Genomic DNA, 26,424 nt, shown 5'->3' with positions numbered 1-26,424 from the left:
TGAGCAGAACTGGTAGCACACTGCCTTTCTTACCCTAATTAGTATTAAATAACCTCCTAAAATGACGTGCTTACCTCCATTTTTCCACCAGTCTGCTTCTTCCCAGACTTGCTGTCATCTTCTTCATCTTTTACTTCGGGTTTGGCTTCAGTGCCGCCGACATCAGGAAGGGTTGGCTGGGTGCTCAGCTCAGCCACAGAGCCTGGGGTGGGCACTCTGTTATCTATACTGGCTGCTGCCTGGGACAACTGAAAGGAGAAAGGACGAAAAGAACATTCCCATCACAATACTGATCATTTACAAATTAAGTCATACCGACTACAATGGGATCGAAGATGATCGGGTAAGAATAAACTGTCAGTAATCCTCCCTGCCAGAGGGTGGCAGAGATGTTAAGTGACACAAGAGCTGTGGTGGCTCACCGGTGTACTGGGGTGCTGCGGCTGCACCGAGGTGGGCTGCTGCATCTGGCTGGGGGGCTCAGGTTGGGGCTGCAGGGGAGTGTGTGGCTGGGATCGGTCAGGGGGCGTGCCGACGGCGGCGGAGGGGGGACCAGCGTGGCTGCTGGGTATGTGTGTCGGGGTGGAGGAGGGGCCGCCCGTGGAGGCGGGGGTTGATGGCCGCGGTGGAGCTGCAGGTACGTGGTGCTGCTGCTGCTGCTGCTGTTGTTGCTGCTGCTGCTGCTGCTGTTGTTGTTGTTGCTGTTGTTGTTGCTGCTGCTGCTGTTGTTGCTGCTGCTGTTGTTGTTGTTGCTGCTGCTGCTGCTGTTGTTGTTGTTGTTGTTGTTGTTGCTGCTGCTGCTGCTGCAGATTGGCAGAGGCATTGGGTGGAGGGGTGGCACCCAGGTTGGGCTGGGCTACGGGGCCACAGGGCATCTGGGGGCCGAGGGATCCCAGTGCATTCAAAGGGAGGTTAGAGTTCTGCGGCTGCTGGAACAAAGACGGATGCCAAGTTAGCACACCAACGCACACCATTCATACAGCAGCCCCACACGCTCATACTTGCATGTGATGCAAAGACTAATGAGCAGGTTAGGAGCTTTACGAAATGTATGCAGCGCAAGTCTTCTCACCTGTGTGACAGCAGCCTGTGTTATAGGCTGGCCCATGCCTACGTTCACATTCATTGCTCCACCTGCAGGAAACTGGCCCTGTGGCAGGAACTGGCCCTGATTGGCTGGCTGAGCAACCATGTTGTTCGCGTGACCACCCATCATTGCTTGATTCTGAGGCATCCTTGATGGGGACATGCCCATCTGGAAAACAGAGTTGAAATAATCACAAAAAAGGCATCTAATGCAGTGGTTCTCAACTGGTGGGTCAGGACCCAAAAGTGGGTCACGGACCTGTTCTGGATGGGTCGCAGACAGCTGGTCAAAAAAGTAAATAATATTTAATGCACATCTAATGTTGGACATGTATTTTATTTTGAAAAATAACTTATATTGTGTAGTTGTAATGGTCCTCCTCAGTTTCTTATTATTTGCTCTGAATGCAAAGATATCAGTTTCTTATTAATGTGGCCTGAATGCAGTGAATCTTGTTTTGTTTTGTGTGTCTTTATTTTGTGCAATTTGATATTTATTCACTTTTGTGAACATGCTCTGAATGCAGAGATGCATTAGAAGTCAAATATATCGTTTTGTTTGTCTACATTTTGTGCAGTTTGATATTTTTTTATTCACTTCCGTACATGCAGTTGTCATGGTCCTCCTCAGTTTCATTTAGGCTATGTGCTCTGAAATGCACTTTGCACAATAGAGGGGCGCATGACGTTTGTCCGACTACCCATTTCTCCGACCGTTACATTTCTTTATTTTTGCGTCCATTAGTCCCACCTCCCACTTCTCCAACTTAGGTAGCCCTAACCCTTAACCTTACCCTAAACCTAACCTTAACACTGTAGGATGGGTAGTCGGAGAAATGAGCCGTCGGACTTTTGGGCAGTCAGACTGATATATGCTCCTCTCAATAAAGAGCAAAATGAGTTTTTAAAGGCTTCAAAAAAAATCTTGGTTTGAATTCTATAAAAGTGGGTCGTGACTTAATGACCATGGGAAAATGTGGAGCCCAGAGTGAGACTAGTTGAGAACCTCTGATCTAATGCATACCAAGTGAACTAAAAGTGAATCAAATGGTGCAAAAATGCTTACTACCTGTACATCAGTCTGCTGAAGGTCTCTGGTGTTATTTACAAAGAAATAATGTGTTCAATGCAAACTACATCTACTACACATTGTATTACATGTATTGGCAACATGTAGATGATGTAGTTTTCACTGAGCATATTATTTCTTTCACCAGAGACCTTTAGCCTTAGACCAACTAAGAACAAGACAAACGTGGTAATAAAAACTGAGAAATGGCTCCAAGAGGAGCAAGTTTGACTGAAAAACCGTGATCAGAGAAATTGCAGATTAAAAATACTTAGTTACACAAAAAAATAGACAAAAGAAAAACACAGCACAAAGGTCGAACCTGTGGGACGGAGCTCATGTGCTGTGGATGGTTCATGGGGGAGGGAGCATGTGTTCCCATGGGTGCCTGAGACATCTGCGCGTTCTGCATTGCCATTGGGTTAAATTGACTGATTCCTGTGGGGACAGATGCACACAATTATGTACCTGGTTATTATTCTTGGGAGTTGTTGTAATTCAATATTGTGTGTCCTACTGGGCAGCTTACTCTAACATCAGAGTTCTGATTAATGTATTTAAGTGGTTAAACATCCAGGCGTACACAAGGAACAACGTTTAAAAGGTAAAGTAAAGGAATACTAGGGCGTTAGCTCAGACGGGGCATATGAAGTGCGAAGAGTGAACACAAACCTTGGGGCATACGGTTGATCATCTGATTTGGCATGTTGGGCATAGGCACAGGTCCATCTATGAGAGGACAAGACAGAACGGTGCTCTCAGTTTCAGACATATCCAGAAACAGCATCATTTTAGTCACAATGTATGATCACATGAGAACAAGAGTGTAAGAAGTTGTGGCACGTACTGGGAGGTCGTACAGCCTGTCCTGGGCCCATGGCGTTGGGCTGACCCATACCAGGCTGCTGAGGTCCAGCTGTGCCCACCATGCCAGGGTGTTTCTGCAGCCGCGAGCGCCTCTTCTCCTCCAGTTCCTTCTGGATCTTGTAGATTTTCTCTGCCAGGAAGTGGTAGTACTCATCCTAGTGAGAGGAAGAGAGATACAGTCATTATCGTTTCAGAAATGTCCTCTTACTCTCTGGATCTGGTCGAGATTCACGGTGTGAAGTGTGTATTATATTAGTTACCCTGCTGTTAGCTGACTCATACATGTCACCCTCAACCTTGCGTGCGTAAGCCACAAGGTTCTCCATTCGTCGGTCCTTCAGTGCTGCAGGGTCTGGGGTGGGGAATATGGCTTGTACTCTGAACATTAAGAGAAGAAAAGAAAAAAAAGCCCTCAAAACTCAAATACAACCTTGTGCACCAAGTTTTATTCTATTTGCATGTGGCAGAATTTGAATACTTATAAGACATTGGCTGTATTGTTGAACTTACAGTTTGTGCACCAGGTGGGTGCGCAGGTCCTGAGTGACGTGTTCATGCCAGGCCTTCCTCACCCCTGAAGCAGAGAGCGGGGTGGCAGCGGGCAGGTTTCCCATGCCTCCTGCTACTGACCCATCTGGCATCAGCTGACTGTGGAGCAGAGAAGGTAGGTTACTCAAGTTCAAGATACTGATTATTGATCATTACCCAAAAGCTTAAATAAATAACCATTTGAACATAAATTGGTGCATGTGTATTGTTATAAAACCTGTCCACCAGATGCTAAACTTGAATACACCTCTACATTAAGATTCAGATCACGGGCAATGGGAGATGGGAGCACTGCTGAGAAAAGAAATGAGCAGCCATAGGACTCATTATATGAACTTATTCACATTCTATGTGTTACATTTCTTGGGAAGCAAATTTCTCAGGCTGTGAATGTTTGTTTTTGTGCATCTGTTAAGGATGAGAACACTATTCAAAAAGAAAGACTGTGCCTGCACAAACCATCCTTCCTAGCAAAGTGTCATATCAACCCACATACGTATATCGTGACCTTAACCTGTAAGGCCTTAGGTGTAGGTGTGATTCAACCTTTTACATGGTACTTTACCCTGCTTGCAAGGAGTTACTGCAACTTGCAACTGCAACTTCTCTGTCTGTCTGTTTATGTACCGTAAATTAAAAACTGTCTGGAAGTGTTTTTTTCCCCCCTTGTTTTCCTCTATTTTCTTCTAAGTTTAACTGTTTTTCAGTTAACACTGTCCACAATACATGTGGCGTGTTTTGTTAAGTAAAAAACTGTAAATAAAATGATAAAAAGGATGAAATGGCTCACTTGTTGAGTGTCGAGGCTAGAGAGGAGTCGGAGTGCATGCCAGTCTGGTCTGAAGAGGGGACACCCATGCCTCCTGCCATCTGGTTCATCTGATTAGTGCCTGCACACATCATTTACAAGGATTTACAAGAAAATGGATTAGCAACAGATTTGCCGTATTGTTATCACTTGTACACACGCCTGTAAAATGCCACTGAAGTCTAATAAATTCCTCACCTAGTGGGTTCATATTTCGCAGTTGCTGGTGCTGGGGGCCCTGGGGGTTTTGCTGAGCTGGACCCTGGCCTTGTCCCGGCACCTGAGCAGGGGAATGGTTCCCATACGGGAGGCCCAGGGCGGCGTAGGCCCTCTGCATGGAGCTGGGGTCGATGTGCGAGGCGGCACTGTTGATGGCTGTGGCGCTAGGCTGGCCAGGTCCGACCGTGCTGATAGCGTTCTGCAGACTGGCCCCAGGGGAGCTCAGCATGGCTGGAGAGAGAAGACAAAGTAAATTAAAAAAAAAAAAAGAAAAAAAAGGGACAAACAACAAAACAACACATTTGATGATGAATAATACAGGATTCCTACACATTGGACATTTCAAAATTCCTAATTTCCAGACTTCTTGGTTTAAAAAAATCATTTGTGACATTTGAGTAATTAGATGCATATTGTATAAATAAATTATGCAATTAATCATTTGTTTTCATAATTGTGAATTTGTACGCCATTATGTCACCAAATAATTTCCACGAGATTGAAGGTAATAGCGCATACAAAATAATTAACCCAAATAACTTCACATGAGACCATACCCAGATAAGTATTAAGATAAAGATATATTTCCATACAATAGTTTCCATTTTCCATATTTTTCCAGACCTGGAAACAAAAACTATGTGTATGTAAATTATTAAATCCAAATAATTATGTTTAAGAAACTGACATCAGGAGTAAGAATATATTTTTAAAATGATAAAAAATGATCCATAATAAAAGCTGTAATAACTGTTTTCTGTGTAAAGAAAAAAAGATCATTATGTTGAGGCCCTATCTGAAATCCCTGCCACTGCTCCCTGCTGTGTTGATTGCTGACAGGAAGCACGCTGCCTCTGTGGGGGATTTAAACCTCTCATAGAGCCTTTTAACCAATCAGAGAGAGTGCAGTCCCAAGACCCTGCCCCCACTGATAGCAGAGCCACAGCCGCCCCTCCCCTGGGTGTCACATTACAGGCCCAGCCTTTCTAGAGGAATCCTCTTGCTGTTCGAGCTCTCGCAGCCAACGAGCCAGCACAGAGCTGCGGCGCAGAAACACGACCTGCAGGTGGCACCACTTCATACTACACATGCACTGACTGGAGCTGCGCTGCTGCTGAGTGACAGCTGCCTAGTTGAACAGTTCGCTTGGTTTTTCCATGTGGCTTTCTACCAAAATTGACTGTGTATAGCATATTTAAGTGCACATCTTGAGTGATAGTATTATGGGGCCTGTGTTTACTTTTATTGCAGCCACATATATGTTTAAAAACGGTGTCAAATATGAAGAAGACGAGAGAAGAGGAACTGTCGGAGTCACTCACGCTGCTGGTTCCTCTTGTCACTTGCATTCTTCAAAGGCAGGCAGACCGGACAGTCGTGCCGCGTACAGTTCTTCCAGTGGGAGATGATCTGTCTGGACGATGCACAGTGAGCCACTGGAGAGAATCAAAGAGAGAGATGAGTTGTGAAATCAAACTGAACTCGTAGATCATCATCATCACTACAGAGAACACAAGTTAAACTGACATTGACTCACCAGTGAAAGATTTGGGCAATGAAACGGTTTAATATTGTGATCAAACCTGGCACCGTTTCAAGTTAAAATACAGCAGGGAGGGGAAACGAAAGCACCAGTGCATAGTACAATGTGCAAACAGCAATGCGAAAGCAATTGATCCCCACATTGTAAAGCCATAAACACATCTTGGCATTTACTGTAAGAGTTTAAACAGTAAAAACCACTAGAGTTCAAAGGTCAGAAACCTTGGGCGAGCTCCATCAGGGTAGATCCACATTATGAGGTATAAGACAGTTTTAAAGAGATCAAATTTATGTTTGCTGATGTTGTCAGTCGCTGAGGCATGTGGGCCTTAGCAGGTCTAGGGTGTGGAGTGGATCAACTCCAGCAATAAAACACCGGAGCCAGCCAGAGCTCGCTGCTTTACATTGCCCATAACGACTCCAGTAATTAAACAGCACAGACTCTAATTGTTATTTTAAAACAATGGTTAAATAGAGTGAAGATGTTTTTTTTGTTTTTTTAATCAGTAACTCCTCTTGAGCTATCAGCCTTGTTGGTCAACGACCAAGCAATATGGTTGATCACTGCTAAGGACGCACATTTCATGAAACCCTTTTTAATCATTTGCAGCCAAATACAGATCAATTTCTATATTGACAATAATAAACAATTTTGCTAAGGGGCTAAAGACAGTAGCTGCTTTCTGCAGTTTGAGTAAAACTCAAACCTGTAGCAACACATCAGTAATTTTCACTGTGGTGTTCCTGTGTTGTGTAAAGCAACTGGTTCAGTATGGCTAGCTCTGATCGTAGTTGGTCGTGGCATGATTACCCACCAACATCGCAGTAAAATATCAACACTGGGGCAACAGTTTGCGCATTGGAATTTGGATTTAACCCCATGAGGTCAGAAACAGTAGTCGGTTGAGTCAGAAATCTGGATCCAAGCTAGATTTGACCCACGCTTCGCTTTTACTCACCCTGGCAGGACTTGCCGGCCTGGCAGTGGGTCATGTGGTTGAGAACGTTCTTCATGGTGCGGCAGTGGGGCAGCGTGCACTGCCTCACCTCCCCGTTGGCCTGCTCCCGCCGCTGGCACTTATGTGCATGGAGCAGCAGGACCAGCTGCTGCTGAATGAGTTTGCGCTTCTCGGGGTCGGCTGTTGGGCCGGCAGACACGCCTCCAGCCCCAGGAACCATGCCCACCGACGCTACTTGTTGCTGCATCTGAGACTGCGGGAGGGGGGAGGGGGGGGCAATACACACACAGATTAGGCAGGAAAAAATATTAAATAACAAATCAGAATGACTTGATGTAGAAAAGTGGTAATAAGCCAGGAATAAAATTTAAAAAAAGAAATTCGCATCAGAGAAAAGAAGAAGACAGGCTGTGAAAACACAATTCAAATAACACTATCTTTTAATTCATTGAAAATGTGAGTGGACAGGTAAACAAGGAAATCTACCCTATAAAATCAATTTCCTGTTCCTCAGGCAGATTTGCATAGTACTGAGACAGATCTGTTTATTTTGTTTGCCTTGAAAGAATCTCATCCTGTACTCAACAGTCGAACAATGTCAGAGTGGACAGCTTTTAACAATTATGTTGCCCTTAGTGCAATTTTCATTTTTGGTTTTGCTTCAAAGAAAGGAAATTCTGTCCATAAATGGTTGCAGCAATATCTTAAGCTTTATGCCGACTACGTGTGAGGCCTGTTTGAGGGGTGAGGATGGGTCGGTACCTCGCCAAACTCCCACAATCGACAAACAAACGTGTCAAATGTCAGGTTTCTTTATTATTGGGTTCAGCTGTGTGGAAAAGCCACCAACCAATATCACCATCCATATTATAGTTAACCATCGAGGAGGTCAGAGTATTTCCATATTCTGATTTTTGGCTATAAAGTCTTCACATCAAATGGACATGGACTTATATGGGATTATAGGCTGTGACTCAACACAGGGCTGTATTATTTCAAGGGGACGACAGTTCATTGGGAAATACCATTTAAAAAATTAACCAAAATGAGTAAGGAGATTCATGTTTTTGATATCTTTTGCAGTAGCTTGCAATTTATTCTATGTTCTTTTGATTAAATTATCTATGATTTAGTCTTGTACCTTGTCTGCATCACAAGCAGCAAACTTTCTTCTATCTATTTGCTGCACTTTACGTTCACTTCCAGGTGCAACACACTGATATTGTGGATAAACATAAACCCAAAGAATAAATGTTTTTTCTCGATTAACCCACAACATGGGACAACATCACCACCATTTTTTTTACACTCACCAAGTTTGGCACACTCCCAGCTCCCTTCAGTTCAGCAGGGAATTGGGGCAGGTTGTTTGAAAGGGCTGTCTTGTTCTGGAGTTGTTGAGCGTTGACCCCCGCGGCCCCCATCTGCTGCACTCCGGCCTGACCATACTGCTGGCCAAATGAAGCCCCTGACATCCCCATCTATAGTAAACGGACAGGACAGAGGGTGGTCAGAAGTGTATCCTGCAGCATACCATCACAGCAGATCAATCTTATTTCTTCTTTTTTTTCTTTTTTCTTTTTACATCTGCACAGAGAGTACTCTTTGTGTGTAAAAGGTTACAGAGCAGCTTTTAACTTTGAGAATCCACATTCAACTAAAATTGTTAGCAGAAATTAAGCATGACTCTTGACCCCTACACTTTATTCCCCAAATGTGACCCGATCCATCAAAATGAGTCACAGTGACCCAAATTTCAAAGTTGAGATTTTTGTATCAATGGAAAGATTAGAAAATAAGCTTTAAAATGACACCCTAGTCAGAGTCAGACATTTGATGGTTTTCGAGATGTGGCCATTTGAATTACAATCTCCTACTCTCTTATTCCGTTCTAAAACCTGAGAAAATAGCAGTTTAAGTTTTTGCCAGTGACTCTGGCGTCTGTTCCTGTACCACGTGATTACACGCACCCTATACGGTCCCTTGTTGTCATAGAGGCAGCATTCAATGACCCTCGGAAAGCAGGGAATCTCACAATTCAGATGCTTTTTACAGCTCGTCTCTATCATAAACGGTTCAGAAGTTGTCATGTTTTGTTGACATTTTGTAAAACATGTGCAAGCGTGTACGTTCGGTTTAGCATCGTGGCTACGTTCGGTTTAGCATCAATGCTACGCTCTGTTAGCATCGATGCTACTCGGTTTAGCATCTGTTTCTGTACCCGTCCCTGCTCGTCGTAGAGGCACCATTCAATGACCGTCGGAAAGCGGAGAATCCCGCGATTCAGATGCAGTTTACAGCTCGTCTCTATCATGAACGGTTCAGGAGATATTTCATGTTTTGCACCGAAGCAACACTCATTTTCAGAGGGTTTAAGTTGCAAGTCAACTTTAATCATCATTTACGTGCCTTTTCTCAATTATCTGGACTGTGAAACTTTGGGAGATTGTTTTTGAATGTCATTGCTTTGAAATTAGGGTAAAAAAATTTTTTTGATTTTCTATGGGTTTTCCACGTTATCAGCTGATTATCTAAAAATAGAACGTTGCGACATCCGACTCATTTTGATGGAACGGGTCACAAATGTTTTTCATCTAACATGGCTTCATCAGTGGCGCCTTAAATTCCAGTCAAAGCAACATTGAAGGACTGCATTGAAAAACTTAAAACTGGCTAGGTTTCCAGTTCCAGTTTCCAGTTTCAATTCCCAATCTCTCTCACCGTTCATTAGGGTTGGGCATCGAGAGTCGAATGGAACAGGTTCTAACATTTCAATTCCACCGGAATCGTTAAGAAGTTTTAATTTCGATTCCCCTAAACGAGTCCTTAACAATTTTTATTAGCACTTTGTTTTTGGTGTGCAGTCGGCAGATTGCCGTAAACCGGTTGACCACGCAAACTTTTTTGACCCCGCCTCTTAAAAGAATCAGAATAGAGAATTGTTAAGAACCGGAATTGAAACATGGAATTGGAATTGGAACAGGAATCGCTAAAATTCAAACGGCGCCCAACCGTACCCTTCATTTCCTGACACCTCTTTATTGACTGCTATTTAATAAGGGTATAAAATAGAGATGCACCGATCCAATCCGATACCTGGGCTGAACGTATCGGCCGATACCCGATACCGATCTGATACTACTGTTGAATGAATGAACCATATTGCCATGCGAGTGAAGGCATCAGGCTTGACATAAACATTTAGCCTTGTTAAAAAAAAAGGTAACAAATTAACACAGATATAAATGTACTTAATATTATTTAATAAATAACAAAGTGTACATTAGCAGCAAAAAGAAAGAAATAATACTAGATCGCTGTAACTGTATTGCTGTGTATGATATTAATAAAAAAGAAATGACTGGATCGGAATGCTGGATCGGCCTCATTCATCCGATATCCGATCCAGCTAATTAGTCAACATCGGAGCCGATATCTCTAGTATAAAATGCCTCAAAAACCAGTTGCACTGTGTATGGTCAATGTGTGAAATTGAAGATGTAGTTCAAAAAGAACTGCCTGTAAACATCAGTGGTTTAACTTCAGCACTTAGTCACGTGGCATCCAGATGACCAATGGTTAAAATTCACTCAGTCAGCAACCTTCTCATTTATTCCAGTCAAGCCAAGAAATAAAACTTCTCCCTTGAAACTGAGTTGATCGCTTCAAGTAAAAAGAAATGAACAACACAGTGTTTGGAAAACCTGAAGAAATGCATCTTTTAAATTTCATTATTTACATCAGAGAAGGAATAGTCAACTTCCCTGCTGCTAGGTCCGCTAAAAGTCATTTATTCCCATCTCTTAACATCCCTCAGCGTGCCGTGCCGTGCCGTGCATCTGTCTACTGCTTCTGCCAGCCAGCCGCTCTCCGCTGTGGCCAAAGCAGCAGCAGCCTGCTTTGCTTCGCGGAGGTCCCTCACTGCCAGCAGAGCTCAGGCAGACAGAGATACAGAGCAAGCCCAGCCCCAGAGAGGGAGAGAGGGAGAGAGAGAGAAACGGGAGGAGAGGCACTGAAAGAAAGACCAGCTTGCTCAACAGCTGAGCAGAGCACTGCACTGCTGCCTGCCCCTCCCCCTCCGTCGCACAGAAACACTCAGACGCTTGGCTGCTGCCTGCCTGCCTCCCATTCACACGGCCTCATCCTCCTCTCTCTCTCACACACACACATACACACACACACAGGCTCGCCCACTTGATGATGTGCGTTCATTACAGAGGAGTGTCGCCAGGCTAAAAGACGGCCCTGTCGCACAAGAAGCCTCCAGTCTGTCCCCTCCTCTTGGCATGTGCTCCCCCCCTCCACCCCAGCTCAAAAACAACACACACATCTCTAAAGGTGATTTACAGCTCCATTATCAAGCACCGGAGGCCCAGAGAGAGACGGCATATGCCAGGGATGGTGGGAAAGAGAGAGAACTAGTTACCACCTTGCTGTTAGATGCATCTGTCAAGCAGTCAAGTTACATTAAATATAGTCACAATCTCCTCTTCTGTTCCTGAGTTACAGTTTTGAATAACACAGAAGATTATGATGTCACAGAGAAGTTGACCATAAAATGTCATGACTTCATCGCTTTACCCTGTCACACATTTGTGTTAAGTCTAATGCCCCTTTCCACTAGCGCTACTTGGCTCGACTTGACTCGTTTTTTAAATTTTTTTAAATTTTCTTTTCCACCACCTTTTTTGGTAACACCTCAGCCGAGGTTCCAAGTGAGCCAAGCCGATACTAAAACGTGATGTCAACCGTCTGCCTTCCACTGATTGGCCAGAGTGCCGTCAGTGGAGGAGTCGCGAGCACAACATCCGACACAAGAATCAAATCCGCTATTTCGCTAGCGACCACCGATCTGACCACCGAAATAGAGCAAGACGGTGCGACAGTAGCAGCCGTGCTATGATGACCTCGCCCATGCTGAGGACGTACTTAGTTTTAATGTAAAATGACCTAAACCGAGGCAAGGCGAGTGAACACTTGCACCAAATTAAAAAAAAAATCTTGCAGGGTATATCTGAGAGACAACCTTGACTCATGGACAAGATATCCCAAAAACATCTCAGCTACAGCTGTCATATCGGCATGGAGGCAATCAATCAAACACAGTTGAGGCTGTTCTTGTTTTCATGGCATAGTCTCGCTCGCCAGACCCTCGTCCAGAGAAGGAGGGTCTGGCTGGTCCGCCTATGATTCTGCGATCGGAGAAAAAAAAGCTCTGGCCGTTTGGAATTCTTTCAACCAGTCACGATCGTTGTGGTCGGCGCCGTAGCAACGGTGCGCTTGCAAAATATTGCCAGTTGGAAACTGGATTTGGGTCCGCGGTGTAACGACGGTCGGCAACTGTTGACGGATATTTATTCTTTTGTTCAGTTTAATGGCGGTTGGCAACCGCTGACGGATATTTCTTCTTCTGTTCGGTTCATGACACGGATGTATAATAGATCCACGGTTCGGTACCTGTTGTTGTTTGTTGCCGGGCGGACTGTGAAAGCTGCAATACTGAGGCGGGACTTCCGCCGGGTGGCTCATTCCGGCCAATCAGAAGCTAATAGCAGCAACACACTTCCGTCAGGCCAGACTACTCATGGCATAACAAAGGACAGGGTGCTTGTCAGCTGCAGCTGGAAGACCAATGCTCCATTTGAACCAATAGCTGTTGCTGGTGAACTTTCCAACTATTGCACTTTGGTTACCAATCGAGCCATCCCAAAGTCCCTGTTGCATTGGTCCGACAAAGGGTCTACATCCGCCCATTGTGCATAAACCCGACAAAGAGGTTTATACTAGTGATAGACCGTAGGTAACCACAGAAACTCACCGGAGACACCGGGGCGTTCAGCTCAGGGACAAACGATCGAGGGGGCGTCTGTTTGAAAACCATCACGGCGGTGTAGTGTGAGAAAGGATGGAGGGTCACACTGATGCTGCATTCACATGGAGTCAGGCAGACGGCAGTCGGCAAACAAACTGGATGTCATTTTAGTCGATGAGAGAAAGCCGGTAAAACGTCGGCATGACAACATACTGTCATGCGTGCATGCCGACGGACCACTTTTTAACAAAGACGCTTGTTCATCCCGTTATATGCAGCAGCTGTCGTCCGTCTGCCCATTTCCGCGTGAATGCAGCATAGAGAATACGACTGAGTTGGTTGTCATATACAACCGCACCGCTAGATGGGAGTAATTCCTACACAATGGCCCTCATTTATCAAACTTGCGCAGGATCTGGTGTAGATTCTGGTGTAAATATCAGTGTACGCCAAGTGTCACGTGTGATTTACTAAAAGTGTGTACGCTGCTGATTTCGGCGTAGAACCGGCGTGGTGTTGATAAATCCGGCGGCTGAAAACGAGCGTCATTTAAATGTCACGCCCCGATATATTCCTGCTTTAGAGGCGTCGCCCTGCCCCTTTTACGACATGAAAACTGTTCAACGTGCACTGCATTTCGATCATTTTGAGGAGAGACAAAAGTGCAAAACAGGAAAGACGTCCACCGCCTCACTAGCTTCCATGCTGCTTTTCACCGTTTACGTCGCTGTTCTCTGTTGCGCTGTCGCCAGACACGCTGCGGTGGAGGTGAACGGCCACACAGCTCGCCAGCTGGAGATCAGACTTGGGTTTTTTAGTTAGTGGGGAAAGAAGCCATAGGCCGAATATTTGCAGGTCGATACACGTTTAAAAAACCAGCGACGCTAATTTTAGTGGGAAAGCAGCTTTCAATGGCTGTAGTTTTGAGTTGGTGACCAGCTAACCCAGATGAATGCCATATGCCAGCTTGTATTTGTAGTTCAAAAGGTTTGCTACTATCAAGTCTAACATTTGCTCTTAATAAAATAAATAATAAAATAATAATACAATGAAACAGATAATTAAGAACATTTCTATATGATTTTTCCTTTGAAAGTGATCTTAAATTGAAGCTGTGGTTCCATCCCTAGCACATCTCCGGTGCTCATCGTGGCTGAGTCAAAACATGGAACAAGCAAGTCAATAAGAGATCGCGCAATTTACTATGTGCATTCCTCTGTAGCTTCTGTTAAATTTTAACCTTGTCATCATTGTACTGATGGATCTATTATTAAAAAATTTCCAAAGGTCTTAATAGATCTTTTGCTCAGTTACATTTATATTATGGCTAGGGAACCGTGTTGGTAGTTATATTTCTGCTGCTCTCAACAGAAAAGCCAACACATCAGTTACTATATGTCAGCAACATGTTTCTCTGATGACAGCTAGACAGGGTGAACATCCCCCAACTATAAGCAACACATACAAAGGACTCATAACATAATGTAACGTTTGTCTGTATAGATGATGCAATACTGAAACCAAGCTATTAGATTTTGGGTAATAATAATGTGAGAAAATATAGTCAGCCATTGTACAGGAGGGAAGGAGAGGTTTGTTTCATGTGGTCTATACGTCTAATGAAATAATGCTAGCAAGAGCTATCGATGGTTTCGCCCTAGTTTCCTGTCAAACCACAAAGACCCGAGACTCTGAGAGGGGGAAACACTTGTCTCGCTCTGAGCACTTCAAAGTCTGTGAAAATAAAGACATTCATGTTGTAGAGTTGCACGATACCCACGGTAACCCCACAGTGTCACGGTTCCTACCATACCAGAAATTCTACATGAGGGTACTACCGTGGATTACTACCGGTGCCAGTTTCTGCTACGTAGCGGGCCGCCTCTACTCTCCACCTGGCTTCTCACTACACGCTGCTCTGTTGTAAACAAACACACATGGCAACGACGCTGCAACCGAACTACACAGCTGCTGAATGATTGGCTGTTTGCCTGTTACTGGTGGCGTCCATAATATAGCGGGATCTCTGTTTAAAACGGGCTGCGAGGCAACAAAAAACTGTTACCTGTTGTATACTGAGCCGAGGCATGTACGGTCGCTAAAATGCCAAAGACCAGTGAGTCAAACAGCTGCAGCCACTGATCACTGCCTGAAGAGTTTGAAAGTATAACTCCATATAATTGCAGCTCCACTGACGAAGCTTTTGGTAAATACACCGAATCCGCGCCGGTACAGTGTGTCCTCTTGTGTTTTAACCGGGTCGCTAGTGGAGCTTTTTTTATTTCTTTTTTTTTCTTTTTTTTAAACGCTCGACGCGGTGGAGCCAAGAACAGCTGAGTGTGGTCAGGTCACAGTCTCACAGTGCACTCTTCATTAATATAAACTCATAAACTTCAACCTCTCTGTCCTCAGACTGTCCTGACCAGGGACAACATGGAGCTGCTTGTGTGACAGGTAAATACGTTTTATTAATGTTTACATCAGGCTGAGTTCAATAAATCAGTATGCTACTGTGATTTAAGTAGCTAAATACAGTAATAAGATGTAATTCATATCAGAGTTAATATCATCATAATAGTCTAGTGGCAAGAAAGATCAATTCACCTGTATCAAATATTGTGTTGGTCATAATAGAACAAGTTACTGCTTGTCTGTTGATTTAAAAAAGTTGAAATATTTCCATGTATGACCCATTAATAAGTAATTATAACTTGTGTTAATACATTGTAGTTCATAAAAATAATGATTAATCGCGATAATATCCACAACTTTAGACGCGTTTCCACTGCAGGAACTTCGGGGTAATTTTACGGGGCCAGCCCCTTTGGTGCGTGTCTCCACTGCAGGAACCTCCCCCACAGGGCCGCTTACAGGAACTTTTACAGGGCCGAACGGAGTCCCTGCCTGGGGGTAGGTACTCGGATCAGCCCTGAAGAAGTCCTGGTGGTGCTTGATTTACTCTGTGCTGATTGGTCAGACTCAAAGCAGGATCATGTGACGCTAAGAGAAAGCCCCAAAATAAGATGCATTTTTATAACCCAACGTTACTAAAAACGGAAAAACGGCCGGAAAAAAGAGAGACTCAGTAAAAGACGAGAGTAGCAGTAGGCCTGAAAAAAAAAAGAGTGGTAAATAGGCGATTGCGGGATTATGTGATTGAGACGGCTTTTTTTTTTTTTAAGAAAGCGTCTACTGACAGAAAAAAACAACAACAGTCAAAAAAAAAAACTGTTGCACGTCGCCCTAAGACCCCGGTGGGTCCTGTCTGCAGTGGAGACATGGCAACCGAGAGGGCCGAGTGAGAGGACGGTTCCTGTAGAAGTTCCTACCCCCTCCTTTTATCAGGAACTCCTGCAGTGGAAACGCAGCTTTTGATACTTTGTCTGGTATAATATCATGGGAACTCATTTTGGTATCATGACAACTCTAACATGTAAAACCAGCAGCAGATCATTCTGTGTTGCACCACCACGGCACAACTGCAGCTCTTGTTGAGTTTATAGAAATACTCATTCTTAGATTAGCGAGGCATAGGAATTCAGTAATAAACACATCAGCATTGATCTGCTATGAAACTCTCTGTTGGGCCAAGTTAGACCCACAGAGATTGATGCACTTGACTGCAGATTCAAGCCCCTCAACTGATTGTCTGCTTCCTCTAGCGGACCCGAGAAGAACAACAGATCAATACATGGTGAGGGGGAGATAAGTGACAACAAGCCAGCAATAGGGCTAGGCGATAAAAATAATGTATTACATACACATCCCGTCAAAAAAAAAAGAGAAGTCGGACTGACAGTCAAAAAGGTACATTGCTTGACAACAACAGCCTTTTGCATTTGCGATCTATTAGTGTAACTAACAACTACTGTAGTTTGGTTTTTTTAAATGCATAATTGGGTTTGTTCTACTTATCATTTGGAGAAAACAAGGCATAGAAAAAACTCTTCCAAAGAAGTGTTAGGAAATAAAACAATAACAACAACTTTCACCATAAGCGAACTGCTGTGGTTAAAATAAGGTGGAAAGATGTTGGCTATGTGCCAATTAGGCTGTTTTTTGCATTCAATTATGTAACCTTTATTTAAATCTTGCTGCCATCATGATTATATTTCTCTACATCATAAATGCAAGTGAATATGGGACCAAATTGAGAAAGGTTGACATGTCAACATGATGTTATTTGCAAACGCCCTCTGACGTACAGTAGTTATTTAATCATGTGCTCACAGAATTATGATCTGTCACGCTTTGCGCTTTCTTATACTTTGCTGCACACATACAACTGCATGCTTGTGTCATTAATTAAGCAGAAGATAAGAGAAGAGTTTAAGACCTCACCTTCATGTTCCCAGCTTGCTGAGCATTCAACGGATTGTGTGCGCCCATCTGTGGCCCTCCTTGGGTGAGTGTTTCCGCCAGCACGCTGCCTCCGACACCAGGTCCAGCACCCACTTGTGCACCCTGCATACCTTGGCCTTGGTACTGCATGCCGGGTCTCCCCCGACCAGCCGGTCCTAGAGCGCCGTTCATCACCTGTCCTGTCTGGCCCATGACCCCGTGACCTGGCCCACTGTTCAACATGGCCTGGCTGAAGCCCATGCCTGCGGTTCCATTGCCTTGTGCAGCTGCAGCTCCTCCTTTCTGGGCCTGGGGAGACTGATGATTGGGGGAGCCCTGGCCCAGTGGACTTTTACCAAGCACGGCCCCCAGCTGGCTTCCCACCATTCCTCCCTGTTGGGGGCCCAAGATGGAGGAACTTCCCGGTCGCAGGAGCTCAGACAGCTGCTTGTGTTTGGCTGCAGCATCGGGAACAAGAGAGTTGAGACCAGGACCCCCTCCACCTGGGCCACCGTTAGAGGACATTCCCATTCCCAAATCTCCATTGGGAATGAGCTCGTCTGGAAGGTCATCTTCCAGGTCAAACAGAGACACGAGATCTAAAAAGACAAAGAAATGGAAATAACAATTAGCCATCATCACTTACATGTCCTTTAACCACTAAAATACTTAACACACAAAGCTGCTAACCACCAATGGAGATACTAAGGAATTTGTCTATGAGATCTAAATGGTTCATTTTATCTGAAGAACAGAAGACTTAAAGGGATTGATCAACATTTTGGCAAATTGGCCCATTGCCATAATCACTATAGTCATTTTTAGAGCGGCGGAGCAGAGTCGCCAGCTGCTCAGAGCTACGCTACGGAGGCTAAGGGAATTTCTTGGTTTCCCTCATCAAACTCATCAAATACACAATCCAAAAACGCTCTCATGGACAAGTTGTGACCTGCACATTATATGAGATAATAATGGAACGTTACGAAACGGAGGTAAATACAGAGACTGCTTGCTGAAAAACTGTCCCTGAAGGCAACGCGCATCAGCAGTTTTGCATGAATTTACCTCTAAAACAACTCCATCTCATAACGTTCCGTTATTATTTCATAGCGTGGTGAATGTGCAGGTCACAACTTGTCCATGACAGTGTTTTGGAGTTGTTGGACTGTGTATTGGATGAGGGAAACCAAGAAATTCCCTTAAGCTCCGTAGTGTAGCTCTGAGCAGCCTGCTGCTCCGCTCTGCCGTTCTAAAAATAGCTTACACCGACAAATAAAGGAACCTACTGCTATGACTATAGTGATTATGGCAATGGGCCAATTTGCCAAAATGTTTAACTATCCCTTTAACTATGTTTGTAATCGCCCCCATTGTATAGTTTAGCCAAAACCGAAAAACCAAGTTTATCTTTTACTGTCAATGCCCTGCCCACCACATTTCTTGCTCAAATTTTAGGGAACATGTGCAAAGATGATCATGGCATGGGTTTAGAGGATTATTATGGTATCATCTTAAAAAGATGATAATTTGTGTGATTCATGGATTGTTAGTTATGCAAATAAAAAGAAAGAGTACGAGCACCTGTGTAAGTACAGTCACACTGAATAAGCAGAATATTATGCAACAACATGATCTGTTAAGATGTAAATGTGCATAGCAAACATGCACGCACGCACACAAAATTACACTACTGCAGTCTTTTTAAACTCTTGAGCACAGAGAATTAAAAAAAAAAAAGTTCCCTGTAGCTTGGAGCACTCTTATGGCTGAAGTACACATGAAATCTACAAACAATTAAACATTAATGAAGGTTACAGTTCAAATTCCGCATCTGTGCAGAGGTCCTTAATGTGCAGGTGCAAGTCTGCCTCTGTCAATAGCCAATAAAGATTTTACAAGCACAACTACCACACCCCCGACACACGCCAAGCTCTGAAAACACTGTTGTTGTTGTATTTTAAAAGGAGAAATCCAACCCTCCTTCCCATTGAAATATAATGACAATTACTTACATATTACAGCTATAGGCTTTCAACGAAAGGCTTGAGCCGTTAGTGCTTGAGGTCAAAGCAACAAGTCTCAAAGAACAGCAAGAGACACGGATGGTGCGTACTTAAGGGGCAAACACCTGTGTCTTGCCTGAGGCCAGTTCAACAACAAGACTGAGTGCACACAATTTTCAGAAGAAGAGGAAACATTGGCTGCAAAAACCCTGCTGAAGGACACAAAGTACCTTCAGCATAGTGATTCTTTACAAATGCTGAGAATATGATTTGAAGATGTTCATTACAACAACAAAGCGGTGATGGGTCAATCACCAGCAGCTATCACACGAGCAAGCAGTGACAACAGAAGCATCTGCTTATCATAGGGTCCCAACATTCGAGTCGCCCTATTTTCACATGAAGAGGACGTTGCTGCTGCCAGGTGTACTTCAACCTTTAATTGAAGAACTAAATGGTTGATTTTACTTCCAGAGTTTGGAAGGCTTTATTTGGATAAAGCTCCTCTTCGAACCTTTTGAGCAATGTTATGAATCCTCAAGCTGAACTCTAATTTTCAGATTTATGCTCATTTGACAAGCTCAATTTTAAATTGTCTCACAGTCCAGCGCTGTGTCTCCACTCCATGCAGCTTGCATGAATTATTTTATTTTGAAAATATGGACGGGACCACCACATTAAAGAATCACATTTTCAGCCAGAAATAATAAGCACAAGAAATTTAACAGAGGAGGCTTGCTTTTTGCAAACCTATGATGCATTTGATTGGCAGCACATTTGTAAAACCTTTAGCATGGTGCTTTATAAGAAAAGTCGTGATGACTTCAAGATGTGCAAAATTAGCAGCACACCACACTTGTAAAGCCGGGGCTGCAGTCATTTGCTGCAGCGTCACGGAGGCAGCGTTTCAGAAGAAAATAGCAAAAAAATAAAACTAATTTGGGTTATCCACAACACAATCTCATAAGAATAGAGAGCATTTTTATTCAGGTTTTGCAGACAAATAACAAAAATGTAAATGAATAAAACAGCTCAGAGCCTTGTTCTAATCTAGACAGTATCAGCATGCAGGGGACGTGTGGGACACGCAGCGGGAGGATCAGGGTGGACATACAGAGGGCTACAGGGCAGCGCTGTTTAGGTTGGCTGACTGGCGTCCAGGGCCTCCAACCCTTCTCATCATCTCCATCACTTCCCCCAAAGTTGAGACATTAGCCAGCAGATCCAGAGCATCTTGTGGCAATGCTTTGCCATTCTGGTGAAATGCAACATTTTAACATCTTTCCTTATTTGCAACATGTGCTGACGCTCATGTAGCTGAATAACGCTCAGCCTGTGGTTAGTGATCATACACACAGGCTAGACAGGAGGAGGAGGAGAAGAAGGAGGGGGAGGAGGAGGAGGAGGACAACCCCCCGCTAGGTGAGCGCTAGCGTTGAGAGAATGGCTGCCTGTTTCACAGCTCTGGCGCTGACACGCCCACTCAGCCATACAAATGAAAACAAGCCTGACACTTGCCTGTGGCCACAGGGGCAAACACAGACTGACATGAGACCAGAGCCATAAAAACTGACACACATTAACATGAACATTAAAGACTAGCTGCTAATCTGTGGCTGTGAGCGACAGCCACATGTGCACAGGGTTGGATGTGACTACCAGAGATGTCTTTGCTATCTGTCAGACAACCAGTAATGGAGAGGCTTTACAATAACAAACATGACTCATGCACCCATTAGTGTGTATTGTGATAATATTACTTTGCAACATACCGAAGGCATGATGTGCCATAATGACATGAGGGACTGCCTTTAGGAAATGTCACCATTTCCATCAATCTTACCCTATTGACCCCAATGTAAGACGGTGTTTTTAACGTCAGAAAAAGTCTGAAAAAGTCTGAAAAAGACGAGTCGTCTCATAGTCAGGGTCTAGATATTTATATATGCAAATCAGCGGGTGACGCCACACAACGTCTCCCAATGCAAGTCAGAGCTCGTCTTCCTCTCACACTCACATACACCAGTGACCTGGAGAGAGGCGCAACACAGAGACCCGCTGGGGAAAAAAGGGGCTCAAAGGTTGGACAAGTTAGCAAACAACAGACGAGTTATGATGCCAATTTTAAGATAATGGTGATCAGTGTTTGAATTACCCCTGTAACTTCTTTTTTTTTTACCTGGGGGCACACACACATGGGCTAACCCTAACCAAAGGCACAACACACTGAGGAAACGAGGGAGCTACCTGCTTGTAGGTCTCTCCTGTAGACTGTAGTCTGTCCTATCGCTCTGCTTGATGGAAGTGACACGCACCACCTCAGGTAGCTGTAAACCTTACCTGACGGAGGTTCAGATATAAGAAGAAGAAGATCTTTGATATAATGAAACCAAGAAGGGCTGTTCGATTTTGCCCAAAAATAGAATCTCGATTTTCTTCTCTGAAAAATCGATTTCCGATTGCGATTTTTTTGTTAAATGGCAAACTATTTTGTGTGCTGTTTGTGTCTTTTTAATGGACCTAGAGTCTAATTAAAAAAATTTAATTTAAAAAAATATCTATCTATCTATCTAAAAACGTGAGAGCTGTAACTGTGTAATGGAAAAGGGCCGCAAAATGCCGACATGCTTGTTTACAGTGTGTGGGGAGAGCAGTGGGAGAGCGTGATGGGAGGAAGGAGGCAGCAGTCAGCGCAGCCCAGATTCATGAATGGGGGCTTAGCGTAATTACCCTAGTTAGAGTAAGGCCCCGTCCACACGAATACGTTTTTTTCAAATCTGGATAGCGTCCACACGGATACGCCGTTTTCGGGGGTGAAAACGGTATTTTTTGAAAACGGGTCCCAGAGTGGGAAAATTTGAAAACGCCGCCCCAGCGTTTTCGTCTGAACGGCCAATACGATTTTTTCTGAAACGATGATGTCATACCCCCCACCGCTCTACCTGTAACCTGAGACACACACACACACAGCAGCTGCACAGTCTATGGACGTAACAACAACAACGGCCGACTACCGCCGGGTCGCTCAGACGCTGCGGCTGAATCGCGTCTGTTTAATCATCACTGATCGTCATATTTACTCTGACACGACTCCCTGTCAACATTTAATCCCATGTTTGAGTTTGAAGACAGCGGGGGACTTCTTCTTCTATTGAATTTCAGCAGAGACTTCCCGTCTTCTTCTCTGTCTGAAGTGTTTGTGTGTGGCAGCGCTACAGCGCCACACACGCTCCACACAGTATAGTACAGCGTTTTAGGTCGTTTTCAGGTGATCCGTGTGGACGCAGATATTTCTGAATACGATGCCGTGTTTACGGAGATTTTTTTCAAAACGATTAAGAAAAAGATCGGATTCAGTGAAGCCACGTATTCGTGTGGACGGGTCCTAAAAAAACGATTTTTACGATTCCAAATAATCGCAATTACGATTTTAAATCAATTAATCGAACAGCCCTAAAACCAAGTAAGTTCAAAAGAAAAGAAAAAAAATCCACAGCAAGGTGATGAGGGGGGTTTCACTGTGGCTGTGTACACACTACTACATTTTCATTTTAAAACAATAACAATATCTTTCCAGTAGGGTTGGGCAGTAATACGGTAATAACGTATACCATGGTATCTTAAAATAGCAACAGTATCAGTTTCGTCACCGTCATTAAAAAAAAAATTATATATACGTATATATAATATATTATACTAAATATAATATATTTTTCTGCCTGAATAATGAGTGTATGTCCAGCCCATAGACTGTAAAAAATATGGACGTAGCATCCGTCACCCATTGGTTTTGGGGAGTCGTTTTTGTGACTCAAATATGGCGGCCTGAACAGTAATGTAATGTCCCTCTTGTATTGAAGCCCCGACATGAGAAATTGTTCCGAAAAAAATTAAATAAGTCTATGTTTTAAGCTTGTTTGTACCGGAAGCTCCCAGCACTGCTCTCCCTGGTCCGTCCAAATCTCGCCCGATTTGCATTGACGCCCAGTTCACGGCTCCGCAAATCGCGCGAGATTCCGGCAGAGCAACACTGGGAGCTTCCGCTACAAACAAGCTTAAAACATATACTTATTAAATGTTTTTCTGGACAATTTCTCATGTTGGGGCTTCAATACAAGCCAGGGACACACCGGACCGACCGTCGGGCGTCGGGCCTCGTCGGACCAGTCGGGAGCCGTCAGGACTCGTCGGGACCGATTCAACATGCTCAGTCGGGACTAGGGATGTCACGATTATAAATTTTCTTGGTACGATTATTGTCAGAGAAATAATCACGGTACTACGATTATCACGATTATTATGCATTAATTAATTTCACAACACTATGAATGTGTAAAATCAAATATAGTCAAAATATAATTACATTACTCATTGTTTACACAAAATATTTCAAGTATCTATTAATATATGACCAATTCTTAATCCCCAGGGGAAATGTTTGAAATATTCAGGTCATAAATTGTCATCTATACCAAATGTTTGCGTTTATTTTAATCATTTTTTGTTTTATTTTGCTTTTTCTTTTTTTTTTTAATGACACCCTAACATTTAAATTCCTACCAATTCAATGTTACGTTAAATAAATGGACCAGTATCTGTGCATTTACCTTTATTTTTGCGCACATCTGCCAATAAGGTTCCAACATAACATTTTTGTGAAAGTAACGGTATTTAGGAATCTTTACGATTAAATAATTGTGGCGTTTAATACCACGATTAATTGTGAAAACAAGTAATCGTGACATCCCTAGTCGGGACTTGTCGGCCGTCGGGAGAGTAGACTCGTTGGGTACTCTGATTGGCTGTGTGCCATCTATGACGATTATGACGGGCGGTGCCATAGCGAATTAGCGCGGTGTGTGGGAGGGGTGGAAGAGGGGCAGAAGTGACGATAGTAAACAAACCACACATAAAACACATGGAGCAGGCAGAGACGAACTACATTTTTGCTTCAATTTTGCATCATTTTTCGAAATTTTCTGGAAGCCATGGCTACGTGGAGTGAAGCAACCACTTTGTGCGGTTTCTCCTTACTTTTTCCCTCCTGCGATGTCTTCGGGCAAGAACGAGCCCGAGAGCAGTCAACGCGACGAGCATCTCAGCCGAAGCGACCATTTTGCTGCCAAGATTCGTTTTCCAAAACGCCCAAAACGTCTTCTCAAAAATAACCAAGCTGTTTTGCGCGCTTTGTTTTTAATCTTCCTGGTTTCTTCTATGGTTTCTCCGTTAGGTCATTTCCTGTTTTCATGTTTCGGATAACGGGCACGAGACTAGCGCCACCCGCTGTTATGGAGAATTATTGCCATCTCGCGCAAGCGCAGAACATACAGACTGCTGTGTCGTCGGGAGTGGTCGTGGCGGTGTGTTTCACTGCTTCCTCTCTCCCGACTGTCTCCGACGAGAGGCGACAGCCCCGTCGGGCAAGCGGGCGTCGGCGTCTGGTCGTGTCGGCCCGGTGTGTCCCTCCCTAGCTTTACAGACGAGCACTATGGAGGTATTTGGATGTCTTTTGGTGTGTCTTTTTGGACGAAGAAAAGTGAGCCCCGTTCACAACCGTCATATGGACATGCAGTGCTGCGCCGAGCCCCGCTGTAACTCCAAGAAGGCACGGAGGACTCTGAAACTTCTCCCAACCCTTAGTCGACATGAGGGTGAGTAGATAATGAGTGAAATTTTAATTTTGGGTGAACTATCCCTTTAAGTTGATGGACGCTTGTCGTTGTCACAGGACAGCTCAGAGAAGAGAGAGAAGAAAAGATGGCAAGTCGCACATATAGTTAGTTGGTCCTAGGGTTGCAAAATTCCGGGAATTTTCAAAGTTGGAAACTTTCCATGGGAATTAACGGGAATATATGGGAATAAACGGGAATATATGGGAATAAACGGGAATAAATCTGAAATTTACAAAATTGATTGGTGAGGGTGAGTAATATTTTACTCAACATTCATGTTTTTGTGGTTCAGTAAAAGAATTGATTGTTCATACAAGAATTAAAACTTGATAAAGTTCTACTCACAAATAAATCTGTTGAAATGTCGTGTAGCCTATTTTAATTGTATTATTTTGCATGGATGTCTGCTTATGACAAAACTAAATATTTACATTTATGTTTGGATATGATACAGTTTGTTTAAATTAATTACCCCCAATTTCCAGTTAATTCCCATAAATTCCCAATAATTCCCATACATTTCCATGATTCGCATAAATTCCCATAATTCCCATGGAAAGTTTCCAATTTGGAATATTTCCAAAATTCCCCATCTTAACTTCCCATGGAAAGTTTCTGGAAAATTTTTGTAAATTTCCTGGAAATTTTCCACCCCTTTGCAACCCTAGTTGGTCCTCAAGAAAAACTAAACTTCTGCAAAAACCCTGGCTGGATATGAAGCACCGTGTTGCCGTGGTTATCATGTGTGTCTTGTAGGCTTGTTTCCTGCCGATGTTATAAAAACACACAGAGATGCTGCTACAGCTGAGCAGCGCCACATTCAATGTGATCTGGCTCAGCTGATCGCGTCCCGATGGAGGTTAGCTCTTCTAATGTTGAACTCATTTTATAAATACAAAGTGCAGCCGAACAAAAGGCTAAAGAGAGAGTAACAGCAGAGACTCCTCTGACAGCTCGTCTGTGCAGCTGCAGGTGAACCGGCTGGAGAGCGCAGCGCTTTTTTTTTTTTTTTTTTTTTTAGCAGAGCCATCCACATTTTGTTATAAGCCATTTGTTGTTAATAAAAGTTGTTAATGTTGGTAACGTATGAGAGTAGGGACGTCACGATTATACATTTTCTTGGTGCGATTATTGTTAGAGAAATAATCACGGTGTTACGATTATCACGATTATTATGCATTACTTAATTTCACAACACTATGAATGTGTAAAATCAAATATAGTCAAAATATAATTACATTACTCACTGTTGACACAAAATATTTCAAGTATCTTTTAATATATGACCAATTATTAACCACCCCCAGGGGAAATGTTTGGAATATTCAGGTCATAAATTGTCATCTATACCAAATATTTGTGTTCATTTTAATAGTTTTGTTTTATTTTGCTTTTGCTTAACATTTAAATTCCTACCAATTCAATGTTACATTAAATGGACCAGTATCTGTGCATTTACCTTTATTTTTGCGCACATCTGCCGTCCAACATCATCTT

At 43.5% G+C, this 26,424-nt stretch overlaps 1 protein-coding gene across 8 annotated transcripts in view; it reads right to left on the bottom strand.

The window, feature by feature from the left end:
- Positions 1 to 26,424, bottom strand: part of crebbpb (CREB binding lysine acetyltransferase b) — a 45,178-nt gene that overhangs the window by 13,052 nt on the left and 5,702 nt on the right. For 5 of the 8 annotated variants that reach the window (XM_085784245.1, XM_085784247.1, XM_085784242.1 and 2 more), the window contains exons 2-15: positions 17,253 to 17,851; positions 8,413 to 8,580; positions 7,100 to 7,352; positions 5,921 to 6,034; positions 4,578 to 4,829; positions 4,362 to 4,461; positions 3,533 to 3,670; positions 3,283 to 3,400; positions 3,003 to 3,177; positions 2,828 to 2,884; positions 2,478 to 2,593; positions 1,073 to 1,255; positions 423 to 929; positions 75 to 248 (exon numbers count right to left, since the gene is read on the bottom strand). In XM_085784245.1, coding sequence (XP_085640371.1) covers positions 75 to 248; positions 423 to 929; positions 1,073 to 1,255; positions 2,478 to 2,593; positions 2,828 to 2,884; positions 3,003 to 3,177; positions 3,283 to 3,400; positions 3,533 to 3,670; positions 4,362 to 4,461; positions 4,578 to 4,829; positions 5,921 to 6,034; positions 7,100 to 7,352; positions 8,413 to 8,580; positions 17,253 to 17,851 — 2,954 coding nt within the window. The remainder of the gene's footprint in view (positions 1 to 74; positions 249 to 422; positions 930 to 1,072; positions 1,256 to 2,477; positions 2,594 to 2,827; positions 2,885 to 3,002; positions 3,178 to 3,282; positions 3,401 to 3,532; positions 3,671 to 4,361; positions 4,462 to 4,577; positions 4,830 to 5,920; positions 6,035 to 7,099; positions 7,353 to 8,412; positions 8,581 to 17,252; positions 17,852 to 26,424) is intronic. The other 3 variants (XM_085784243.1, XM_085784248.1, XM_085784244.1) reach the window with 2 other exon arrangements.

The sequence above is a fragment of the Trachurus japonicus genome, chromosome 8 (genome assembly GCF_045865225.1).
Source record: "Trachurus japonicus isolate A0001 chromosome 8, Traja_1.0".
Taxonomy (NCBI): Eukaryota; Metazoa; Chordata; class Actinopteri; order Carangiformes; family Carangidae; genus Trachurus; species Trachurus japonicus.
This window is presented reverse-complemented; position numbering and strand designations above follow the sequence as displayed.